Source organism: Passer domesticus, chromosome 2 (assembly GCF_036417665.1).
Source record: "Passer domesticus isolate bPasDom1 chromosome 2, bPasDom1.hap1, whole genome shotgun sequence".
NCBI classification, from domain to species: Eukaryota; Metazoa; Chordata; class Aves; order Passeriformes; family Passeridae; genus Passer; species Passer domesticus.
In genome coordinates this window covers 40,016,990-40,042,247 of record NC_087475.1, presented here as the reverse complement: position 1 = coordinate 40,042,247, position 25,258 = coordinate 40,016,990, and the positions used below count along the sequence as shown (strand labels likewise).

The 25,258-nt window shown below is 37.1% G+C and overlaps 1 protein-coding gene across 10 annotated transcripts in view; it reads left to right on the top strand.

The window, feature by feature from the left end:
• Positions 1-25,258, top strand: part of PCCA (propionyl-CoA carboxylase subunit alpha) — a 269,372-nt gene that overhangs the window by 126,691 nt on the left and 117,423 nt on the right. For all 10 annotated transcript variants that reach the window (XM_064408352.1, XM_064408356.1, XM_064408351.1 and 7 more), the window contains 2 exons: positions 6,164-6,274; positions 15,095-15,197. In XM_064408352.1, coding sequence (XP_064264422.1) covers positions 6,164-6,274; positions 15,095-15,197 — 214 coding nt within the window. The remainder of the gene's footprint in view (positions 1-6,163; positions 6,275-15,094; positions 15,198-25,258) is intronic.

Below are 25,258 nucleotides of genomic sequence, written 5' to 3'. Positions count from 1 at the left end.
ATATTAAATACTTAGGGTTGTGAGAAGGCCTTGGCTTTTCAAGAATCACAGAATGAGTAAGATTGGAAGGGGTCACAGTGGATCATGTGCTCGAGCAGGGTCATCCTAGAGCAGAAGAAAAAACACCCAACTTCAATGTTAGTATTTTATCATATATTTCAAATAAATTGATTTCATGTACAAAGGTTTTCACGGTAAACTTTAAGTTAGATCCAAACATCATAAATTACTGACTTATTTTGTTTTAACTTTGAAGGTGCTTCTCTGTGTCGGTTATACATGTAAGTTTTAGACTCTCCTGTATTCTGAGCCTCTGCAAATGCTCTCACTGGTATTGTGAGCAAAACAATCTTTGTGTGTAAAAAACCTATTTACTTGCAAAAACAGTGTATAGTGTCTACTCTTAAAAAATGAAATGAGGTTTTGTTTTTTTGGTTGTGTTTTTAAAAAATGCTTCAACAGGTCACACAGTTTCTGCATGGCAGTGGTAACAGATGGGTACTTCTGCAAGAGTATTTGTGATCTCACCCCTTGCAGATTCCCCAGTGTATTGATGTGGAAACCAAAACTGGAGAAGGAAAGGAAACAAGCTTAGTTCAAAATCACTAGAAGGGACCATTTCAGAATGCTTAGTAGCATCGGCTTGGAGCTCAGATGCTGCTCCTGGTCTTGCCTTTTCTTAAGCCAGTCACGAGGGAGGGAGTGGGAATGGGAGCTTGTCAGTGAAATGTTGTGGGATGTCTTTTAGGAAGGGTTACAGATTACCAGTGTCCTGTGGAAAAGACAGAAGGGAAATTGAAGTGCAGGCTGATCAGGTAAAAGAGGAAGGCAATGTTATTGGTGCAGAAGGGGAAATTAAAAAAGGTAGCTTTTTTTTGGCCAGATAAGTTTTTTGTTTGTATAGTTTTTTTTCTCTCCCTTTTATTAAGGAGAAAGAACTGGGGCAGTGAAAAACAAGAAATGAATGTTATTATTTCTCTAGATATGAAGTTGTCCTAGTGTTGTATTCCCCATATTTAGAGTAAAAGGATATCTGAGGATGATGGTGGAATGGCCATTTGTTTTCTTTCCCTTTTCTTGACAAAGCCTGCGTAGCTTCTATTTCCAATTATTCTACTGATTCACACATTCATTTGTATTTATTAACACTGTAAATAATGGTCCTCTTTCTCTTACTAAGAAGTTCAGAATGACATGCAGTCACAAAAGTTTGAGTTTGAACTTATGATCTTACGCTATGATATTACCATATATTATCTCCTTTTACCTCCCTTCTTCTCCCCCTTTATCCTGGTGTGTGAGTTCAGCAAGCTCCAGACTTCTATATCTGAAAGAATTATTGTTTTTAATTGGCATACATTTTCAGGTCTGAGGGTCAGTGGTGTACTGATCCCATGTGAGAATTTTATGTGGCTGTTTGTGTATTAAAATTAAAAGCTAAAACCCCCTCTTTTCCTTGCTTTTGGGATGGGTCTTTGTTCATGGATAGCCAGCTTTGAAGTGAGTTGTAGCAAAACACAAGCTTTGAAAGACAGTTAAACAGTTGAATGTTGAGGGTTTTAGGGAATATTATAAAAACTTTTGGAATTATGAACATAGAGCCTTGCTGGGTGGTAATCATGGACTTGGAAAGTTCATGTGTTGAAAGTGGTGCTTTCATAGTCTGTGCAAATCCGATAATGTTCTTGTTTTAAGTGAGCAGTAGCGTAATCAGTGTTTCATAATGCTCAAAGCAGAGCTTAGTTAATATTTTTTAATATTTTCCTTAGAGAAATAACTGAGATACCTCCTAAGCTTCATCACATTTATTCTTATTCAGCATTTAAATTGTTGGGTGGTAGTTTAGCTTTGCTGGCTTGTTAAAAAGAGAAACCTCTAGTCCTGTGCTCCACATGTTGGTTTTGCAGTCAGTAAGTGTGCAGATAAGTTCTTTCTGTTCCACTTAGCACCATTTGAAATAATCAGCAAGTTAAGTCTATTCAACTGCTTATCTACAGAGGGGCATGTAGGACTCCAATTAAGTTTACATGGATAAATGCAGATTTGTGTTTGCAGCCATCAAGATGACAGAAGCTTAATACTGTAAAAAGGCTAATCAACACTGAATATGTTTAGTGTCAGTAAATATTTATAGTGAAAACATTGCCTATGATTTTGTGCCTTGGCATTCCAAGTTCTGATTTTTAGTGAGTAAAAATGTGGTGTGATAGCCTCTTTATAAATCTGTTATAAAATTGTTTTCTATAAAATGAATTTTATTGTTGTCTTTGGGTTCTCTTGCAAGGACAGGTTTGGAGTTAGGCTGCAGTATGTAGCTAAGTTAATGAAAAGTCTGGTGTACTTAGCAGAGTTTTTAAGGCAGAGAATGAAGGAGGGAAGGAAGCAAGATAAAGACAGGCAGTATGGGGAGTAATTTCTTCTGATTATAATTTAATTTTTTTTTGAATGAGGGCTTCTTTAAATGGGGATTGCTAATAAGCTCTGGTGAGCAGTGTGATTGTTTAGTGTGTTCCTGTATTCATTAGGCAATAATGACAATTTAACTGGCAAATTAGTGGAACCTCAGCAATTTGTGTTCTATATAAAGCGTATGAATATGTGGTTTTAAAAAATTTCATTAGCTCTCCATAATTTAAATGCTAGTCTGCTTTCTTTTACAAATGTATTCTGTAAAATAGTGTGTAAAAATTGAAACCCAAGAAGCTACTGATGCAATATTGTATGAAAACTACAGCCAAGCAAAAAGAAAAAATAAGGGTACAAAATCAGTGATTATTATATTTTATTATATTTTGACTTAGAGGAAAGAAGAACATAACTGTAACTGGAGTTCTGTGTCGGCCTTAACAATGTAAAAATCATGAAGCTGAAGTGAAATTTTGTTTTCTGGAGGAGAAATGAATTGATATAGTTTAGGATTTTGTTTGTTTGTTGAAAATGTCATGGCTTGTCAGGCTAACAAATGTGATTTTGTTCCTGGCAGACTACAGATATGGTCAAGAAAAAAAAAAATCTCTGAAAACCACTGCAATATAAATACAATATACTTCAGTTTAGTGTCTAAGTTTGCATGAAATAAGCACTGCCTGTTAGCCTCTGTTTGATCCTGTGAGAGTGTGAGGCTAATGTCTGGCCAGTGTTTTGGAAGCAGCAGGTAGTCAGGAGCAAGCTGCTCTAGGGGTCCATATTTCTGTAGCCTAGTAGTTACTCACACACAGATGGAGACCTTATGAACTTTGACAGAGGTCACACTAAATTGCAAATCTAAAACTTGTAGACTTCTGAAGGATTACACTGGTAATTTTTTTTAAAGCCATATGATTTGGTACATCACTAAAAGTACCAACTCAGTCTTGAAAAGCAGATCAACCATGCAGTCATTGCTCACATAAGGATCATGGGGACTGATAAAGATAGCCTTTCATGATACTTTAAAGGGAAACTTGCTAATTAAACTTTTAATTCATGTATGTAAAACACATTTTGTATTGCTTCTCAAACACCTAGGCTTGTCTGTGCTTTTGAACTTACTAAACGAATTTTGGAGCTTAAAACATTGCAGAAGCCTCATATTTTTCAGATGCACATGAGTTAAAAATAATCTTGAATACTCACAGTATTTTTTTGATTTTAGGTCTTTTGGGGCAGTCAGTTGAGACACCAAGCTCTGTCATCTGTCATCAGCCATCACCTCAGCAGGGATCTTATAGCAGTTTAGAAAAGAAAAATGTGAAATGATCTGGTTACACATTGTAGCATTGTTAAATCCTGGGTTCAGAGTTGGGTAGCGTTGAAGGACTCCTCCTCTTGATTTTGTAATAGATGAAGTCTCTGGGATATTTCAACTTACTATTCAGATTGTAAATTTTGGGGGAAATTTGTAGCAGCCAAAGACAAATACTATTTGTTTGCAAGTTATGGTCATTTAGTGTAAGATTTTGAATTCTTTTGTTTAGTGGAGTTGCAGTGTGACTGTCATTCAGTGTTTATTAAATCAGGGTCTGTGAACATTTATTTAGGTCACAGGCTGCAAGGATCTTCTTTTAATCAAATGGACAAATTTCTATCATGTCATCATTGAACTGCTGGTGTCATGTGCTATTTAATGGCTCATGAACGGGTCTTTAAAGCTGTGACTTCATGATTCAATGAGGCCGAGTCTGACTCGGTGTGTTTAAAGTGGTTTCAGTGACGGCCACACAGAGAGCTTGAAAATTCACACCAGCAGCAGACTAGTAGGGGAAGAAAGCTTTGAAAGTGTTTGAACTGGTCTGCATATAAAATAGCAAGGATGTTGTTCATGCTTCTAAACTGGAAAAACACAAAAGGAAAAGGAGTGTAAAAGAATCTCCTGTAGCCTCAGCAATTTGCATGCTCTGTTATGCTAGTGTCTTTGCTTTGGTGAGATCTCAACAAGGGAAAAAAAATCCAAATAACCTAATTTACAGCTGAAATACCCCACTTTGGAATTAATTATTTTTCAATATTATTTTAAACTAAAGGTATTAGGAAAAAACCTGCAAACAATTGAGTCATGTTGTCTCTAATTGTGATCATATCATCACAATCACAATTTGTGAGTAAACTTGTGAAGTACAGAATTTTGTGCTTTGCAAGAGATGTGGATACACAGACAAACTTTTGCCATGAACTGTTTTGTGATGTGCTCCGCATTTTATACTTAACTGTGTGCAGCTAGAGCCAAAGTTAATGTGATATGGCAAATGCAATGTGATTTGGAGTTACCTGCTCCTCTGACAATGACAAAAAAATGTGATTACTTTGTATTTCCAGAGGGGTGAGAATGTGCACAGCTGAGGTTGGATAACTTCCTTTCTGTAGGAGCTCCTCATTTATCCATACCTGGAATAAATTAACACCTGTAATGCTCCCAAACTGCAGGTCTATTCCAGCTTTTCTTAAGAAATATTAATGTTTATGAGCCAGTGTTATTGTGTAGTCATATTAAGATGGAACTTTCTGCTCATCAGAATTTGTTTGCTCTCTTTCTAAAATTGACAAGAGATGGAGATAACAATGGTGGTTTTCTGACAAACTTTCCAGAGATCATCTGTGTGCTACTCTCAAAAGAGAGAGTACCTTCTTTTTGAAAATTGTTTGCAGTAAGGAGAACATAATTTAAATTATCTAGACAGTTTTTTCTCAAGGATTTTTTTTGCACCGCCTTTCCTCTCCCATCTTCTATAAGGACTTTCTTGTATTTAATGTATTTATTGTATTTAATTGCATTTCAATGAAATGACTTGTAGTGACCATCATATTCAGTGCTCAACTGCTATACTTCTGGCAAGGTGCAGTTTAGCATTAAGTCACTAGCTTAGTTACATAGAAGTTATTAAATTAAAAATAGAATAATTTAGGAGATAGAGAAAAAGAAATGCAGAAAATATGAAGTTGCGTAATATTCAAAGAAATTAAAAGATAAAGGTATCTCTAAAGCTTCTGTAGTAAATAATTTTAAAATTAAATAAATAATTTTTGTGGGCTGTATGCCTAACAGAGTCATGGAGGGGTGCTAAAGGGGAACCAGGGTATTCAATAAAAGAATTGACCAGGCAAGGTTGGATAAAAGTACGTGCGGAGGAAGCAATGAATTTCTTTTTTTGTAAGTTACCCAGGAGTCCCTTATGCATTACAAATGATAAAAAATGATGTAAAATGATATGTTAAGTGCTTAAAGTTGTTACTGTATTTCGTTACTGTGATTGTGCTGTATCATGGTTCATATTTTCCATTCAGGGTTCAGTGGAATTGAGCTAATATTTACTGTCATGACTAGCTTGTTATTTCAAGGAGATGGCTCTGGTCTTGCCTACATCTTTTAGAACTCTACCAAAAGTCTCATGATTGTGCTTTGTGTCCTTAACTCAGCTAGGTGGTTCAATTAGGCTTGATAATGTGACAATTTAGATTGTTTACTTTATAATTAAACAGAGTGTTTAAAAGGGTTTTGAGGCAGGAGTGAAGCAAAACTTGTAGATCTGCATTGATTACATCAGTACTATGGTGTGAACTAGTACTAAGTTGTGAACAAGTATTTATTCCAGAAATATAAGAGTTAATATTTTTGTAAGTCCTTTCCTACTGTAATTTGTGGTTAATATTACCTGATTTTGTATTGATTTGGTTATTTTGTTTTCAGGTGTGGCTCACAATATTTCTTTACTGCGAGAAGTGATCGTTCATCCACGCTTTGTTCAAGGAGATATCAGCACTAAATTCCTTCCTGAAGTCTATCCTGATGGTTTTAAAGGTTTGTTCCATTTGGAAATGTTTCTTTTCTTAAGCGGTGTTGTTTTGATTATTGCTCCTTTATATTTTTAGACTGACATGCTCCCCAGTCTTTACTTTTTCTTCAAATATATCTGTGCATACACACAATTAGAGTTTTTAAATAATGCATAAAGTTGAAACAGTTAACTTTTTTATTTTCAAGAAGGCAAAATACATACTTATACTGTTAAAATAGTAAATGAAGTACACTCAATGTCAGGAAAAGCCATTTATAAGTAATATGAAATATGTAAAATAAACATCAGTTTAATTCTGCTGTGCTAACATGCTTCATTACACACAGTACTTCTACCATTAACTATAGCTGGATAAGTTTTCACTCAGCACTGTTGCTTCTTCATTAAGTTGGTGTATCACCTTTAGAATTGCCTTTTGGCACCCTTTGTTTTCTCTGTAGCCTTCTCTGGAGGATCTGGCATTTTATCAGAGTATTTCAGTACCCTGGTCTTAGTACACTTTGCACACAGTAATGGGCATAATTTTGAAATTGTTAACTCATATGCTAGGTTAACATAAATACAAATGCAATTATTTCTTTACAGCATCTCAAACTGCTACAATTTCAAAAATGTTTACCAATGGTTGCTAGAAACATGTAAGAAAACAAATAGATTAGTTTCCTTTCCCAAGGATCAGGTTTTAAAAGGTTGTCTTCTCTCTTAGCCAATCTGATGTAGATGCTTTCTTGACCTGTGTAGTCAGAGACTCAGTTCTTCTTCTCTCACCTCAGCTGGCATTCACCGGGCAGAACACCTTTCTTTTTAAAAAAAAGACAGTATTTATAGTTCATCATTCATGGGTCCTTTATGATCCTGTGGAGATTCCTTTGCCCCCATTCATCATTAATCCAATGTGGCAGAATCCTCATCTCACTTTGGAGGCAGCACTGCCAGATTGGCAGTCACTGGATATGACTGGCACCTTGCCAAATTCTAGTCTCATTAAGGAGCAGAACAGATTTTTCTTACCTCAGGACTCAGTGTGTGAGTGTGTGGATGACTATTCTTTGCACCAGAACTACTTGATATCGTGATGTAATTGACAACTCTGTGTGTGATACAGTCCTACATGTGGGATTGATGCATCCTGCTTGTTCCTGGCTCCTGACTGAGACCACAGGAACAGGTGTTAGCCACCTTGAGCGGCAGTGTGCTTGCCATGCTTTGAGCTGAAAGGTTCTTTTGTTGTTTTTGCTAGGGGGTACTTAGCTAATCTTTGGGTAACTCAGCTGGCTTTCATCCAGCAGAGATTCCAGGGTACTCTGCTCATCTGCTCTTGAAGGCTTGGTGCTGCTGTAGCTGGTCTCTCTCCCTTCCCTGACATTTGAATACAGAATCTCATGTCTTACCTCTCCGGTGTTTCTGGGACTGTTCAGTCATTTTCCTGAGTAGATCCAGATCTCTAAACCACCATGAAACCTGCATTTTTTTTACTGTTGCTGCTTTTTTTGGGGCAGTTTTCTTGTAAGTTTCAGGGTTGACTTAGCTCATGAAGGAATCTAGCGAACTTCAGCAGATGTACAAAGTGAGTGGCAGACTGGGAATGGAGGAAAAAGGCAAGGAAGCAAGATGTTAGAGTCCCAATACCATATTGTGAGAAGGCTGCCTCCCCTGGCACATAACTGGGAAGAATAACAACTTAAATCAAACAGCAGTATTGTATTAAAAGATTCTTAAAGATATGCATTTGCTCTGGACACCAGAAGACATAAGAACAGATATTGTGACGCTTCATAATGGAAACTAATGATTGGCACATATGAAATTCCTAGACTTTTTTCTTACTGTATGAGAAGTATTGCTCATCTCCTTCCATGTATCAAACACAAGCACGTATTAGCCTTCTTAATTATGGATGAAGAAACATATTATGTCATTGAACTTCAACTCAAGAATAGTTACTTGTGAATAGTGATTAAAAGCTCACCAAAGAAACTGAGAGCGCTTTTAATGATGTAATTTGCACTGGATCACATCCTTCATGCTTAAAAAAAAATTGATGACTTGAATTTGAGGACAGATTTTTAAGTGCCCATTAAAAAATATTTCTACAAATCCAATGACTCAAATGGGAACTGTTGAAGGCAGCAAGAGTGGTGGGTAGATGACAGGTAGAAGCTCAACAAGAGAAGCAAAGACAAAAACTAATTTATATGTAATTTCTTTAATCACTTAAACTAACTTTTTAATATAAATATCCAGAGTAAACTTTGGTAGGAGGATTTGAAAATTAAGTAGCTTCATATATCTTACTATTGCTTATAAAAGATTAATAGCTGTAAAAGAAAGAGCTGTGACAGTCTGAAAAATTAGAGCAATGTATAGCCAACACAGATCTGGAAATATGTAAACATATGTGCTGCTGTTAACAGTAGGAATCCATGCCAGAAGTGTTTTAAACTTGGAAAACTTCAACAGAGATGTATGTTGTATTAATGCTCAAGTACAATCCATTGTGTTTCTTTTGTAACCTGCACAATTGCCACTACAGTTGTAGTGATTTACACTGAAGATAAGAACTGAATCTCACTGTGTTCTCTCTGGTGACTGCATGAAGTACTGGCCCATTTTGTATGTGCATTTTTCTTCAAGTATAAATATTGAGTCTTGAGAGTAAAATAAGAGATTCTTTGTTTTCCAGTTTCATTTTTATGAGTTCCATTATAATCCATTAGAAGATCTTTATGTTAAGAAAAAATGGATTATTAGATGTATCTTGGCTACTTTTCCATTAACTGATGTGATGCTCTCTTCAAATTACATGTAGAATGGGCATGTTTAGTAATTTTCATAATTAGAGTTTAACTCTTCCCATTTTTAGGTAAACATTGACTACCAGAAGTAGTTTGTTTATTGCAAGTTATTTTAAAATACTAGCTGTGCTGAAAGACCCTTGTGCAGAGTATGATTAGGGTGGCAAAGCAGCTGCTGTCATGTCCTTTTTTGTCCATGTGAGGGGTGGCTGCCTGGAATGCTGGCTGGCAGTAGGTGAGCTGGAGTGGGTTGTTGCTCTGAGCACCCATGCATGTTTTGGAGGTGTGGGGATCTGAGGGTGGGTGCAGGAGCACTGATTAGGTCAGGTGGCACCTGTCTTAGAGTGGCCTCCAAGCACTTTGCTTACAGAATAAAAATGTCTGCCAAGCATGCAGGAGTCAGATGCACTGTTCTTCTACAGCTTCCAAACAATCTGGGAAGCCTCTGTACTTTCTAGTCTGCCTGATGAGAAGAAAATTTACTGTGTGTTATCCCTGTTTTATAGGAATTTTTACATTTGTTACATTTACATTACAATTTGTTTATTTACACAGACAGTGTATCTCTGTTTTCACAAAGATCCAAGAAGAGTCTTGGACAAAAGATAAATTAAAGGATCTTTAGGTTAGTACCCTGTTCATGGGATTAGTCATTGTGGTTCAGTCTGTTTCACAGTTTATATTTTCCTAGTTTTTTATTTAAATATTGAGATTTTCTTCTTCTTGATGTTCCTCTCTTTCTGGTTATTAAAGGATGTCTGAAATCAGTCACTCTCTTTGGAAGACACATCCTGTGCCAATGAAAGATGGCATTTTCCAAGAGATTATCACAGAAGTCATCCCAAAATACATGAGAAAAAAAACCAAAACAACAAAACCACGAATAATTTATTTTCCCTCTTCTAGCATGTTTACTTTATCTGAATGGAGAGAAAGAACAGAAATTCTTTATATTTCTAATACAGAAATGAATGAAGAGGAAACACTTCTCTTCTGAAGTGGCATATTGGCTCCAGAGACTGTGTATGTGATGAAGGCTTTTAGATACATTGTGATTATCGTAATTATGAGGGTTGGACTAAATGATTACTCTGCTTAACACTTATTAAACCATCTTTGGAGTACTGTGTCCAGTTTTAACCCCCTGATGCATGTAAGAAAGATGGCAATAAATATGAGTAAGTCTAGTTAAGAGCCACAAGAGTGGTGTTGGAACAGATGACCTGTAGGGAGAAGCTGGGAAAACCAACTGGAAGCAAGAAAGCTTAGGGTGGAGCTAAGGACAACCTTCTAGGACCTTGGGGTGGGTTCCCAAGCATATGAAGCCAGGCTCTTCAGTGAGTTGCACAGCTGCACAGCAAGAGTCAGGGGTCATGGACTGGGGATTTCAAAGGTGTCACTGTACAAACCTCTGAGCAATCTATTCTGAATTTGATGTTGAGACTGCTTCGTGGGGAGGGGACATGCTGAATAAACTAAGGGCTTTTCAAGGTCCCTTCAGCCTCAGTCTTTCCATGATTCTGAGTGAAAGTGCTTTTTAGGTGAATTGGGACTGCAGATATGACTTTTAAATTTAAGTCTGGGGCTTCTGCTATTAGTAGGAGGGGGAACACAGCTTTCCCTGTCTGACACTATTAGAATATAGGAGATGCTTGCTGGTAATTCCATTCATTTTCTCTGCATTGGCATCTAATAGTTACAACATTCAACTTTATTTTCTGCCTCAGCCTACTTGGTATATGTGCTGTCTGTAATGGTTAATTTCAAAATTCCACGGAAAAACTTGAGGTAGAAGCTAGGAATGTTGTAAACATTGCTTACATTGGTGTTGATCTGAATTATGCATTGCACTTTTAATCTTTCCCATTATGCTTTTAGTTTTTATTCTTCCCAATCAGAAAACAGTCACTCTTCAAATATTAAGTAACTTACTGGTGCACATAATCAGGGCTTGTTTGTTTTGTTTTGTTTTTTTCCCTGTAATTGATAGTAGAAAACACGTTTCTAGGACAAAATGCAAATGAGACTGTTATGGGAAAAATGACCTTTATGTAATTTAATTTGAAGTTGGTTATGTAAAGTAATTGCATGAACCTTTTTGACTCAGCTTGGGGGATACTGGGATAATATTGATTTAAGCAATCATAACATCAGGGAAATGAGGGAGAAATGCTTTTTTTCTTCTCTTCCTTCCGACCAGGGTTCTGCCATTTGGTAGTAATAGATGTATGCAGTCTAGTTTTAAATAACATGAATAATATTGCTTCCCCTTTAATTGTGGCTTACTTTTATAATAATTCTTCCTGTTTTGCATTTGCTTTATCTAATTCACCGGATAATTCAGTGATAATGCAGAAGTTTATCTCAGGTTAAACAGAGAGATTTGGGAGCTGCTAGTTCCATGTTTTATTGTGGAGGTGAAATTTCTGTGTAAGCCAGGAGTCTACAGTGATGACAGCAGGGAAGAGCAATGGTGTAACTTCCTATGTTGGAAGTCAGGGGACCTTTGCTACTTTCTCATTTCACTCTCTTTCAAGGAAGCACTTGAACAACTGCTCCAGAGATAGCTTTGTTACTCTCCAAATCAATCTGTATGGTGAACGTGAAGGACCATGTTGCTATATCTCTATTGATGGTGAATATTAACTTACTCCTCAGGACACCCAACTGAAATCCTGAGGAGTAGCTTCTGAAGAGGAATAATACTTAATGGGAAGCCAAGGTATTACTATCTGGGACATTTGTGTATTTCCAAATATAGTAATGTAATTGTAAGTTTGACTTCAAAACTGTTTAGAATTCAGCTGAGCTAGCAGCAGCACAAAAGCAGACAGCAAGGGGAATAGGAGTGGAGTTCAGAGAACTAAGGCAGTATTGACAGCAGTCTGTCCTGCTAATAAAAGTAAATTGCTATCCTTAGGAAGCAGCCTTTAATCAGACTTCTGAGGTATGTCTCCAAAGTTATGCTAAGGACATTCTGTGGTAGGGTTGTATGTTTATTGCCAGACACCAAAACTTAATTTTGCTATGTTCCTGTTAACAGGAACATATTATCTATGTTTCTATTATCTCCCAGAAATCCTACATTGGATACTACAGTAATAACTGGTTTTCTGCTTGCCACGTGTGTGACACAACTGCTGTAAATAGTGACAAAGGGATAAATATTTTTTTCATTTTGGCGGTAATGAAGTGAATGTGACTCTTGATCCGTTGTTAACCTGTTTCAACTTATTGACCTTTGTTCGCTGTTTGGAGTTTGATTTCTATTGAAGATACAGGAAGAAAATATTGAGCACAGTAAGCTCAAAAGCAGTTACTTTATCTAAGAAGAGGGTCATGCAATAAAATCTTTGAAATGGGACCTTTCTAGTTTTACCTTGTTCCTTTATTTAAGTTGGTTCTAACAGTGTGTGTTAGAGCAGGTGGGAATGTGCAGTTTTGGTCACAGGTCTTGTCATGAGTGTTGGGCAGGGGGACTGAAAAGCAAAGGCTTTAGGGCAGATTCCTGATGTGTCTTTAGCCTGGGGCATGTAAACAAATCATCAGTTTTAGATTCAGTGTTTTGAAAAAGTGATCTCAGAATTTCTTCACTGTGTGTAAGCAATGGGAAAATTGGCAGAAATTTCAGATCCAGATAATTGATGTTATTGCAATGTATAATTACATAAGGCTTATATATATACACATATATGTGTGTGTGTATATGTACAAATAGTACAAAAGTTCAGTGCTTTTTGAATTTTGCTTTGCAATCAGTTTTTCGAGTAACTGGCAAAGGAAATATCGAGTTTATTTCTGAAGCCGGCTTCTAAACCTTTCAGCATTTGTATTTCTGCATGTGTTTGTTGAAGTGAAGATAGTTTCCATTTCAAGGCAGATAAAAAAATAAACACTGAGCAAAGGAACTTGCAGTAATATTCAGCCAGAATATGCTAATGCAGACTAAATTAAAGAGATTGATGCAGATTTTCTGAGTTTTGTTATTTTTAAATTTACATTTTTTGGCCTTTGTACTGTTAGCTGGATTTTAATGAATGTATTCCCATCACTGTGGCATGATTGCATTTCTGAGGTGGGCTCCAACTAGCCTCTTTACCTAACCCTGTTTCATATGCCCAGTGGAACGATGGGTTCTCTGCAGAAGACATCCTGTTTTGAAATTGTGGGTTTGTTGCCGTAGAGTCTGCTCCAGTCCTTTATAGCAGTCTCCATTCTGGATTTTCTTCAGGATTTCATTAGTCTTACTTTATTCTGCTGATAGAAATTGTCACTGGCTAGTAACCAGTACTGGGGAATGTGAATTTACATTACATAGCACTGAGGGCATGGGATGGTGGAGGTATAGAAGGGATCTGTGTAACTGTGTGCTGCAGGACTGGAAGCAAATATGTTTCTCTGGGCAGAGTTCCTCTGGGAGATAGAGCCTTCCAAAGCTTTTCCCCCATCCTTTCATGTGAAATCTGTACTTTTTCTGGATGATGGCATTTGCTGTGGTATGTACATATAAAGCACTTTTTGAGAGCTGTATTGTAACTTAGTTCAGCAGTCTTTCAATTCTCAACCTGTAACTTCATTGTGCAATTCTCCTCTCTTCCTTGTGAAATGCTCTTGCTTTCACTTGTGCAAAATCTGTTTCTCAAGGATAAAGTTTGCCTCTTTTCTTCATGACAATTCAGCTTTGCAGTTCTTGTCCTGTTTTGTATAAATTTTAACTTCCTGCCTTGTAAGCCAAGTACTTTGTCTTTTTGTTCTCTCTCACAGAATCATAGAGTGGCTTGGGTTTCAAGGGACCTTAAAAATCACCTGGTTTCACCCCCCTGCCATGGGCAGGGATACCTTCCACTAGACTAGATTGCTCAGCACTCCATCCATCCTGGCCTTAGGACTTACAGGGATGGACATTCATGCCCAGACAACCTGTTCCTGTGCCTCACCACCCTTGCAGTAAAGAATTTCTTCCTAATGTCTAAAAACTCTTTCAGTTTGAATTATTCCCTCTTGTTCTTTAACTACATGCTCTTGTAAATATTCTCTCTCCATCTATCTGGCAGGCACCTTTCAGGTACTGGACAGCTGCAGTTAGGTCACCCTGAAGCCTTCTCTTTCCAGGCTGAGCAATCCCAGTTCTCTTAGCTGTTCCTCATAGGAGAGATGCTCCATTTCTCTACTCATCTTGGTGGTCCTCCTCTGGAATCTTACTTCATTCTTGGCCACATATTTGCCATCTTTTTATACAAGATCTCTGTGGTGTGATTTCTGACCCAAAGATGGAGAGGACAGAATTCTGTTCCTGTGCTCTTTTTAGCCTCTTGAATGGACAAGTTAATCTTTATCTAACCTTCACTTTCTGGAACAAGACCAGACTGGGAGAAAACCTGCTTCCTGTCACCCCAGTTGTATCTTTTTGCCAAATATTTGTTAGGTTGCCTGACTTCAGATTATAGAATGCTTTGAGCCACTTTGTGCTTCTAAAGTGTCAAGTGTGACTTTGGCTCCATTAGTTGTGAACTAATGATTACACAAATAACACTAAATGACCCAGGGCTGACGAGTAGCCTCATCCCCATTTATTTTTTGGGTTTATACTGTTGTGCTGTCCCTTTTATTTGAAAGATCTGTAGCCTTTGCCTCAGATAAAGTACTGAGAGTGTTCTATATTTTGAGTAAGTTCTAATGTACAGATGGATTCCTTACCAGCATGAGGCACAATATGTCAACTGGTGACATTTCAGTAACGAAAACAAGATGCTGCAGCATCATTCAGTTTCTTTTCTTTCAGTTGTCAAATTGTTTTTAACAGAGATACCAGTGTTAGCAGTTGGGCTGATTTGTATGAAAACATGCAATTTAAACTCTGAAACTCAGAGCGTCTGCTATGCTATGCCTCATCCTAATTTAGAGGGAAAATATATAGCTTTCATGTGTGAGGACTGAGCAGTGTCTTTACTGGTAGTTGTTACTTTTGTGTCTGTGTTGGTCTGTGGTATCTAATTTTTCTTTTTTTAACTTCTTTCTGAAAACTAGGACACAAGTTGACAGATCTTGAAAGAAGACAACTACTGGCAACAGCAGCATCTTTGTATGTGGCTGAACAACTGAGATCACAGCGATTTTTAGGGACTCCAAGGTAAGTTCATTTCTAGGAACTCAGATGTGCTGATGCATTTCATTAATGGCATCTTCTCATGCACAAGAATAACTGGTGAGAAACTGCATGGTTCCTTAATATAGTCTGTTTTTTCTAAATTCCAAATGAGCTGTGGCTTACATTTCCCTACTTGCACAAGTCATACATGATTATTTTTATTCTAAGTATTAGCAAACTAATAGGCACAAAAATGTGTTACAAGCCAGTACAGTAATTAATGCACATCAGGAGTTTCATTAATGCAAAATGTTGCTGCATTAGTAACTAACCACAAATTGAGCATCACAAATTTCCCATGTGCCCATTTGAAGCAATCTAAGCACTTTGGCATAATATGAATATTCAGCTACAGAGCTTTAAAATATTGTAGATTTGTGAGTAATTTGCTACCTTGAAGAAGAACCTTAATAGTTTAGAGTTTTAATTCTGAAAACACTTTCAAACTGTAAAGGTGGAAAGTGATTGATGGAAGAGTCAACACCTTGTTTTAAGTATGATTTTTTTTTTTTGTTTTATTCCCCCATTTATTTTTATTGTAGTTGCCAGTAACCTAGGCAGTACTGTTAACTGTTCAGCCATTGCAGTACCCATTTCAAAATGCTAATTTACTTCTTTGGCTTTTTTGAACAAGATGCTTTTTTTCTCTAGGATGTCTAGCTTTCCTTATCCTCTGGCCCATCCCTGTCAGTGCCTTGAGACCTTCTGTTAAAATTTACTGAATTTGTGAAGCTTGTTTGTGTAGTTGGTGTTAGCAATGGTTGTATATGGGGAATCCTGACTTCAGCATAATTCTCCTTGCCTCATGTTTTGTAATGTAGTTGCATGTAGGTTTGTATGTGAGGGAAGTCATAGTGCAGGGTAGACATTATTCACATTCCATGCCAGTGGTTTGACAGTGTATTCTATTACTGATTTTTCAGTGGTCAGGAATAAATCAAATGTGGTTTCAAGAAGTCTTTATTTTTATTTGTACCCACAAAGATAATTAGTACCATATGGTATTAAAGAAAAAGAAAGAGACACTTAGGGCAGGCATAACAGCTTTGTAATGTATAGCATATGCAGGGCTGGGTCACTGCTTGCCTTATGTATCTGTAGGGGAAAGTAAAGCACCTTTTTATTTCCTTCCACAAGTTATATCCTCCATAGTGAATGGCATAAGGACAAGAACAGACACTCAAAGGCCACTTTTACCTGAAAAAAGATGAATCAGGGAAAATGAGGAGGAGCCTTGCTTCTAGTTTTTTACTGGCCAGCATAGGAAGTAAAGTAGTCTGGTACTGCTACAGAGAAGCAATGGATTACTTTGTGCTTAGAATAAGGAGAGGAATTGTTAATTTAAGCAGTGATGATCAAACTGCTATTGCATTCTCTGCTCTGATTTGTGATTTTTTTCTCTTCCCTCTAAAATGCTCTAACTAGCTAAAAAGAAAAGAAAGGACTCCAATTTCTGAACAGTCTTAATGTTTTCTTCCTTTTGCAAGTACTTTTTTTAGTACTAGCCGTCTGTGTATCCTAATGGAAAAGACACATACGACTATTTTAACTGAGATAACAGAGGTGTAAATGAAATATGACATTGAGCAATCAGACATGGTCACCCATCTCTTTCTCTGGTGTGTTAGGGAAACAAATACACTCCTGCTTTGAAAAAGAGTTAGCTCATTTTTGGAGTGCTAGCCAAACTCAGTCACAGGTATTCTTCCATCATGGGAAGAGAAGGCAGCAGAGTCTGGTCACATGAAAAGAGCACACGTTTGTAAAAATAGATTAAGGTAAGATTTTTCAGATTTTAAATGGTGAAGCTAAGAAATCTTTTCAGTACAGAAGAACCACTTTTTCTTGCCGTGATGGCATGTACTTATGAATCCTTCAGAAGTCAAGCCTTAGAATTTTCTCCCAGTGATGGCTGAGTGTGGTTCTTATTGAATGTGTCACGGTTTCAATACATACATACTGTTAGATCTACTTGCTTTAATGATAGCAAAGCTGCCTGTTTGAGGCCAAATAAGGATGAGCCAATGCAAAAATGCTTACTGGTGAGTAACTTCTGAAGAAACCAAATCTGATAATGATACCCTTTTCCCAAAATGATACAGCTTGTTCTAAGGAAAAAGGAAAGAACAAAGTCAGAATGAGGTCGAAGAATTGTGCAGAGTCTTGGACAGTGTTCTCCATTCCTTAGTGCAGTTAGTGGACTCCCTCTAGAGGGGACTGAGCACTGTGGAGCATATGAGTTACTATAGTCCCATCAAAGGTTCTTCACCATGTCCTTAACTTAACCAAACTGCATCTCACTTATTGTTGAAGGTGCTCCATATAATGGGTATTTTTTAATGAGCAGGGTTGTGGCCAGAGGAAAAGCACATCTTTATTCATAAGACTGCACTCTGTTTGAAAAATACTTGTAAACAAAAAGTTCAGACTAGAAACCTGTGCTACAACAAATCCAAAAGGCCAGTTGTGATCTTGGGTGCAATCTTCACTATGGCAGAATTGGGCATTTGGAGTCTGTGTGAGTTTTAAATCCATCTTGGAGGATGTGAGCAGACTAGACTAGACAGACTGCATGCTCCAAAGCTGATCTGTAATGTTCTCCTAATGGTTTGGACAAGTACATTGATACATTGATCATCACCTACAGAATTTCAGCTCTCTGGCACTATTTATGTTGACAGCATTTTTTCATCTGCACTGAAAGCAATTGAGCAAGTCTTGTGCAAAAAACTACTGAAGAGTAATATTTTGAAATCATACATTATTTCTTTTAAAGTCACAGCTGTCAAACAGTTTTCTGCTAAACATGAGTTATATGCTTATCTTTGCTTTTAATTTGTTTTCTTTTCCCTTTGGGAGCCGTATTTATAATATGCATTCTTTTCACAACTGCAGGGGTATTTTGTGTTCCCTTTTTTCCCTGTGATTTATTCAGCCCATGATCAGGATTGTTATTTTGGTCAGAGAGACAGAAAGTTCCATGCTTGGAGCTCTTCACAGAAGCTCCAGCTTTCACTATCAGGGTTACCAGGACTGTAATCAGATGAAGTGCAGCTGAGCCAGATTAAGGAATCTTGCTGCAGGCTGCTCCTCTCTTGCTCTGTGTCTTTCCTTCTCCTGCCCAGGTATGCAGGTGTGATTTTGTGTGTAGTTGCATTCCAGTCTGGTTCTGCAAAAATAACCTATGTTAGCATAGAAACTATTTAATAATAGTTTATTTCAGATCATTCTGTCAGAAGCAGGCTATTTCTGACATGTGAAGTTGTTCTGGAAGAGCTACAAGAGTGGGAATGTGTAGCAAGCAGGAATATGTGAGCTCATAAAAGGGAGTCAGGTGGGCCTTAGCTCTTTTCCACAGGTCAAAGTAGTAAGAATCTCATGAGGGGAATTTCTCTATAACTGATGATATTTTCTGGGGTGTGACTGGAAAATACGTATTTTGCAGTCCCCTGAGTGACTGAATAATCAACTGTAAGGTTCTTGCTGAAACATATTCTGATGACCAGCCAGCTGTTTCCACCTTTGGCACCCAACTTCCCTCAGCTAGTTTCAGCCAACCTGACCTCTGTGGTGGCAGTCTTCATTGCAGTAGGCTGGCTGGTGTTGAGGTTAGTGCAGGTCACAAGCCCAAGGCTGGTTTGCCTTTCCTGTGCCCGAATAAATGGTGTTGTGGTTTGGGTGGAGCACCCACAGGTGAATTTCCACTGAATGTATTGTTATATAGTACCCCTGGCCTCATCAACAGTCTCCTAGAAGAGCTTGCCAGGCTTTAGCTAGAACAGCTGTTGGAGATCCATGCATGCTCAGAGTTACAGGAATATAAGCATTTACTTTTGTAATGCAATTTACTTTTGTGATGCAATCAAGTATTTAGAGCATTTTCTGTGTGGGTTTTTTTTCAGTTTTAATTTTACTATTTTTTATTTAACCCATTTTCTTGGGAAAAATTGGATGTAGGATGGTTTGTATTTTTGGGATTCCTCCTGGCTGGGGTGTTTTTTCAAGTATTTTTTGAAAGATCACTTACTAATGAAAGTGTTTGGTATTTTGTGAGCCACATACTAATGTGCATATTTCACTGTGATATCCAGATAATAGGGGCACATATTTCCTGCAGGAAAGAGCCATGCATGATTAATGATTGTTTCATTGTTCAGCTTTTAGTTATTTTACCTAGGACTTTTCCTACTTACTCTATAGTACACTTTATTGTGAAACTGGTGCCACCCACAGCTGCTGAACAGATTTACAGCATCTAGTAAAACCCCGAGGTCTTCTAGACAGAACTTGATCTTGTTTCAAGTGGAAACATATTTTGGCTGAAGTGAATCCAGCTTATTTTATGTCTGTTTGATGTAGTTAGCCTTTGAGACCAGAAATGATGTTGTACAGTTGAATCTTCACATTTTGGCTTCAGACTTGTTTTCATTAGTGGGTTGGGAGGGGAATAGGAGAGTGTCTCTCCAGGTGTGGCTACATCATGCTATCTCATGGGTCTACTAATGTCATGTTTATACTTCTAAACCCAATTGCCTACAGCACTTCCTATGTGTTGCTTGTGTTGGCTGCTAAGTGTATTTTCCTAATTTTTCTATGGGTTTTACCCTTTCATCATTTATGACTTGGAAAAAAAACAGTGAAGCTGCATGCCCATATTACCTGATACTACACACAAAAAGATGGTAAGACATTGGAAAACATTTTAAATTGCTAGCAAGAAAAAAAAGCACTAAAGGTTTTTCTTGCTCGTGTGTTTAATATAGAAGACTGGATTGAGAGTCTTTTTGTTAAATTGCTCTTGTGGGATGTTAGAGAAGTCAGTTGAATTTGGCCTCAGTTTACAAAAAGGCAAAGTGAACTTAATACTTTGCTGCCCCTTTGAGGTTTTGTAAATATCTGTTTATCAACATGTATGAAGTATTTTGAGACCTAAAATGAATTATGCTTTCTAAGCATAAAATAATATTTTCCCAGGAAGGAAAGTATATAGTGAAAAGTTAAAATGCAAACAAGTTTTTGTCAAGTTCTGAAATAGCTGGGCTATTTTTGTTTTAAAATTCTGAAGTCCAGGGGTCCAGTGCAGTGAATATAAAATGGTTGGTGACCTGCAAGAACAGCAATTAATTTATTTAGCTTTATGTTGAATGAATTATTCTGTGTTCCTGTCTGGGTTGATTCAGTACAGCTATATTGGTATTTGCCTTGCCATTGCTTGATCATAGGGCAGTGAGGGAGCTGCTCAGAGAGCAGTGGAGTCCCGCACCTCTCAGGCATCCTTGCTCTCACAGAGAATACACCTATTACCCTGCTGGAGTCTGGGACAGAGCCAGCTCTTTGCCAGCCTAGGGCTTCCCCATATGGAAGGATGATGAGCTGCCCAATAGCAAAGCTTGCTGGCTCTCCTGCACTGCTGGAGCAGCACAAAATAAGGTTATGTTACATTAATTTTAAAAAGAAGGAAGATGATGTCATGAAAATTCACTGGAGTCATCTGAACGGGCCTCTTGGAAAGAGAGAGTTCTTGCTTTCAGCACAGGCACTGCTGAACTATATCAATTGTATTATGTGAACTGTAGTATTAACTTGCAAGTTATTGCAAGTGCAGCTAAACATGTGTACTTGGCTCTGTCCTAGAGATACCCTCTATATAGACATAAACTGCTTTGTTTTCATCAGTATGATTTAAGTCCTGCCTACTTGTGGCTTTCTTCATTCCCCCACTTTGGAATTATGCAGTCATCCTTAGCTCATGAAAGCAACACTGCCTTATCCTTACTGTTCAGGTCCCCTGCTCGACAAGTCCAGCATTCTTCCCATAATTTACTGTTAGGCCTTTGAAAGTCTTTGGGATGTTTGTGTAACTACTGTAGCTTCACACCATTGTTCACTGTGTGATCTTCTCTTTTGCCATAGACTTGCAAGGTACTATGGCCCTGTTCTCTTTTTCATGTGAAATCCCTGTTTATAATGAGCTTTTCTGGTTGTGGTAACCCTCTTGTCTCTTTAGCTGTTATCTAATGTTGTTCTTTTGACCTCTTGTGAGTCATTACTGTATATTTTTTTTTGTAATCTTGCTGAATAACTACAAAACCAGATGCCCTATATAATATTCTAGATGTCTTTAAATCTGATATTATTTACTCTTCTTGGTTGTTCAGTTGTTTATCACAGAAAGATGATTATATGTGCTAGAAATAAAAAAGTAGCTGCAAATAAATGAAACATGCATTTTTTGCCAGTTTGGAATGAACTTCTATGGAAAATATAAAAATTGGAATGGGCTGTTAAGGTAGCTTTTATGATTCTACAAAGTGTATGTATGGTATTTTTTTTTCTTTGATTTGATTAAATTACTGCAATCAGATTGAAAACACAGGTAATATAAGGTATTTCTATAGTTGTTTGAAAGCACAGCCATATGTTCCATGTGATTCCTAATCATCTATTCCAGGAATAGAGCAGTCTGTCATGGGAAGTTTTCATAGCTTGTTATCCCTGTCATTTGTAGGGAAAAATGTGTTCTAGGCACTCAGGAATCCACACTTGCTCAGTCTTTAGAGTTGCTAACCATTATGAAATCATTATGAAGATAATAATTACTTAAAGTTTGAGTCTCAGGGAACATCTCTTGGGAAGATCCCCACATCTTGCTGAGGTAATTGCTGGTGGGAAAGGCTTTCACTGAAGTAAATGGACCTGGCTAAGTCCCTATGTTTATTTTTTATTTTCACCACGTCTTCTGGGAAAACAGCATCTGCTGTAAGAGCTTTATGGCTTCTGTAGCTACTGTTCACTTAATGCTGAAACTTGAATTTGCATAATATAGACATGTGAATGTTTTCTATTGTGCTGCCAAATTCCTGTCCCTTTTTTAGTTTTTAATCTGGCCCTTTTCTCATCTGTGCTTTGCTTATGACCTCTTCTGCAAAATCCTCTCTTTTACAAGACCTCTCTCTATTTAATTTACTTTGATCCCCTCTATAAGCCCAACGATTATTTCCTCTCATGCAGGTTTACACCTCCTAAACCTGTTCTTTAATATTTGTCTGTGTGTAAAATGTGTATGCGTGAAACTGTAAAACTGACAAGGTGTGTGCTAATTGCCATGTGCTCCCTGGTCATTTCACAGGTATTTTTAGGATATGTTTTTGTCTTCCTCTGTGTATTTTACTTGGAGTTTCCAAGGGCAGAAATTAAGTTGTGTAGGATAATTTTATGGAAGGGCAATGTTTTTCTTGACTTCTGGGGTCTCTAAGCTCAGTAAATACATCTGTAATTGCATTCACATGAGAAGTTTTGCTGATATTTCCTTTCTAGAATTATTAAAGATAAGCATGACCATCAGCACCTGACCTTGTGTAGTTCCTTGAGGCACTGGTTGTGTCCTGCTGTTTGTGTATTGTACAGCTTATTCTGGATGCTGTTGCTGTAAAAATGTTGTCAACAAAATATATGGGAAACAAGTCTCTCACTCAATATTGTCTGCATACTTTTACATGTATGTGTCTCGATTTGTCCATTCTTTAGCATGCTTACTTCATTCATGTTCACAGAGGCTACAGTTAAATACAAGATACTGATTGAAGGGATAGGTAATTCATTTATACCTTTGTTGTTCAGTATTACAATTTTCAACCGTTTCTTTTCCCTTTGATTCAACTGCAAAAGTGGGATGGGACACAGAATGGCCTCATTATTGTAGGAGTATTTCTCTGTTCCCTGCAATGATTCCAAAAGCTCTTGCACACTTCATCAGTATTATTGTAATTCTTTGGCTGCAGGATATTTGGCAGCTGTTGCACCCCACTGGCAAATCCTATTCAGACTTCACTTCCATTCACCATTGCCATTGGAGAATTGATTTCTCTCTCCTCTGCTCTAACCTTTCCCAATTCATTTTGGATTGTTCAATGTGAAACATTTTAATTTCATATCATACAGCCATTCAGCTCACAATCCTTTTTTAACCTGTCACCAGGGTAACAGCATAGCATGCTTGCTTTAGGCAATCAAGTTTTTATTTCACATGCTTAATGTTGCATTAAATGTTTGCATTTTGTTTAACCCTCTTAAATACTTTAAAATGTGGATATATTTTGCAGGGTAATGAAGTCTCTGATTTCAGTGTCAAGTCTTCACAGAAATTGTCTTACTTAAAATAAAAAATAATAAATCGGAAGATGAATACAGTAATGAGAAGATTATTAATAAAATCCCAAATGGCTGAATGAGGCAAACATCCATAGAATGGTAAAAAATATTTTTCCTCTGGTAAAACCTTCTAGAGGCTTATTATTATAATCTTTAGACCTATACTTTGGGATTATTTTTACCTGTAAGTGCTTGTATCAAATTAATGCAAATATAGGATTAACCATGCAATAACATGACTTTAAGAAGTGAAATGTCTGGCCTGTACGTGTCAACCTACTTCACGCTGCTTGCCAGATGTGTGTGGAACTGTAAGCTGAATAACAAATATTTTTTTATACATCAAAATTACAATTTATTGGGATGATGCTGTTGATTTAAGAAATATGGGATTTTCAAGTATCTGTTTTTCCTGTACATACCAGCCATCATGGCAGGAAGAACAGGCTATAACCATTTTATTGGAAATAAGAATAGTAATGAATTGGTGTTTTCATAGATGATTACAAAAATGAAATAAAATGGACGTTTTCATATCTGAAAAAAACATTGATCGCTTTTTTTTTGTTGGTATTAAAAAATACCTGTAATAGATGTCCTGAAAATACCCAGTCTATAATTATAATTAGAGATGTAGTGTTAAAGGCTTTTTCTCTGTCACAATCTAGTCTCAATTACATAGGTATAAAAGATATAGGAGGAAGGGGTGGGAAGTATTTAATTTTAGGATAAGTAAACTCTAAGAACATTGCATTGCAAATAAGCCCAGGCTTTCTCATTTATAATGAAATAAACCTATAATGAAAGCACTGATAATATGCATGTTAACACTTCAGAATACTAATTTTGCAAACCTTCCTATTTTCAAAATAGGTCATGCATATCTATTGTTGTTTAAAAAACCAAATATGGAATATTTGATTACTGTACTAACCAGTGTGTGTTGCTTGAGAAGACAACTGTTTGCTATAGATCAAACCCATAAAGTTGACTTTGTTAGAATTTTTCTTCCAACAGCATGTAGCTAACTATAGGATAGAAATGAAAGTTCTTCTATTATTTCCCAAGCTTCTCGCTCAGTTTTCTATTTTCCCAAGTTGTGCTATAAGCTACCAAATGTTATTGCTTGCCTAAAGAGGTTTGGCAGTGTTTTGTTACTGAATTTTGCCAAAAGGAGCCAAGCATATGGTAACAGTTAATTTATTGGTTCTTCTAACCTCCAGGGAACTCTTTACAGAGAGCATATTACCTTTTTATCTAACATATTTTAAATAAAAGAGCTGTTGACTTGAAATTTGATATGCCAGTGTAGAAGCTAAACCTTCAGTGCGGTTATGCTCAATTCAGTCTTGTTTAAGGGTAAGACTAAAAGTGTAAACATACAAGATTGAGCTAAGACTTCTTTCTTTTCATCTTTCAGAGAGGTGGGTCTCTTCTGTATAATTTCATTGTGTGTGTGTTTAAATAAAAATACTGAAGAGTTATTTTCTTGAGGAGAAAAATAAGCCCTACCTTTGTCTCCGAAGTCTTGGAGATCTCTTTCTTCACTTTTGTTTTAAGATATTCCTGGTATGTGCATTACCAAGGAATACTAAAAGAAAGGAATATTTTTCATTTCTTTGTATGCAAGACCTACAGGCCTATTTGCTGGTTTGTGACTGTGCAGTTTTGTATAATTCTAATGGGGGAATTATTTGAGAGGTAACATTGCTAATAGTGTTGCTGTGTGCTGTCTTGGAGTTGAATCTCATCCCTGATATTTGCAAACTCAAAATCACTCATCTACTACCTGCATTACAGGTAGCTGTATATTTTTGTTTTGTAACTGGGAGGTATTGTGAATCTTAAAAGGAAAGCTACGTGGATATGCCATTGTATTTTCAATGGGATAC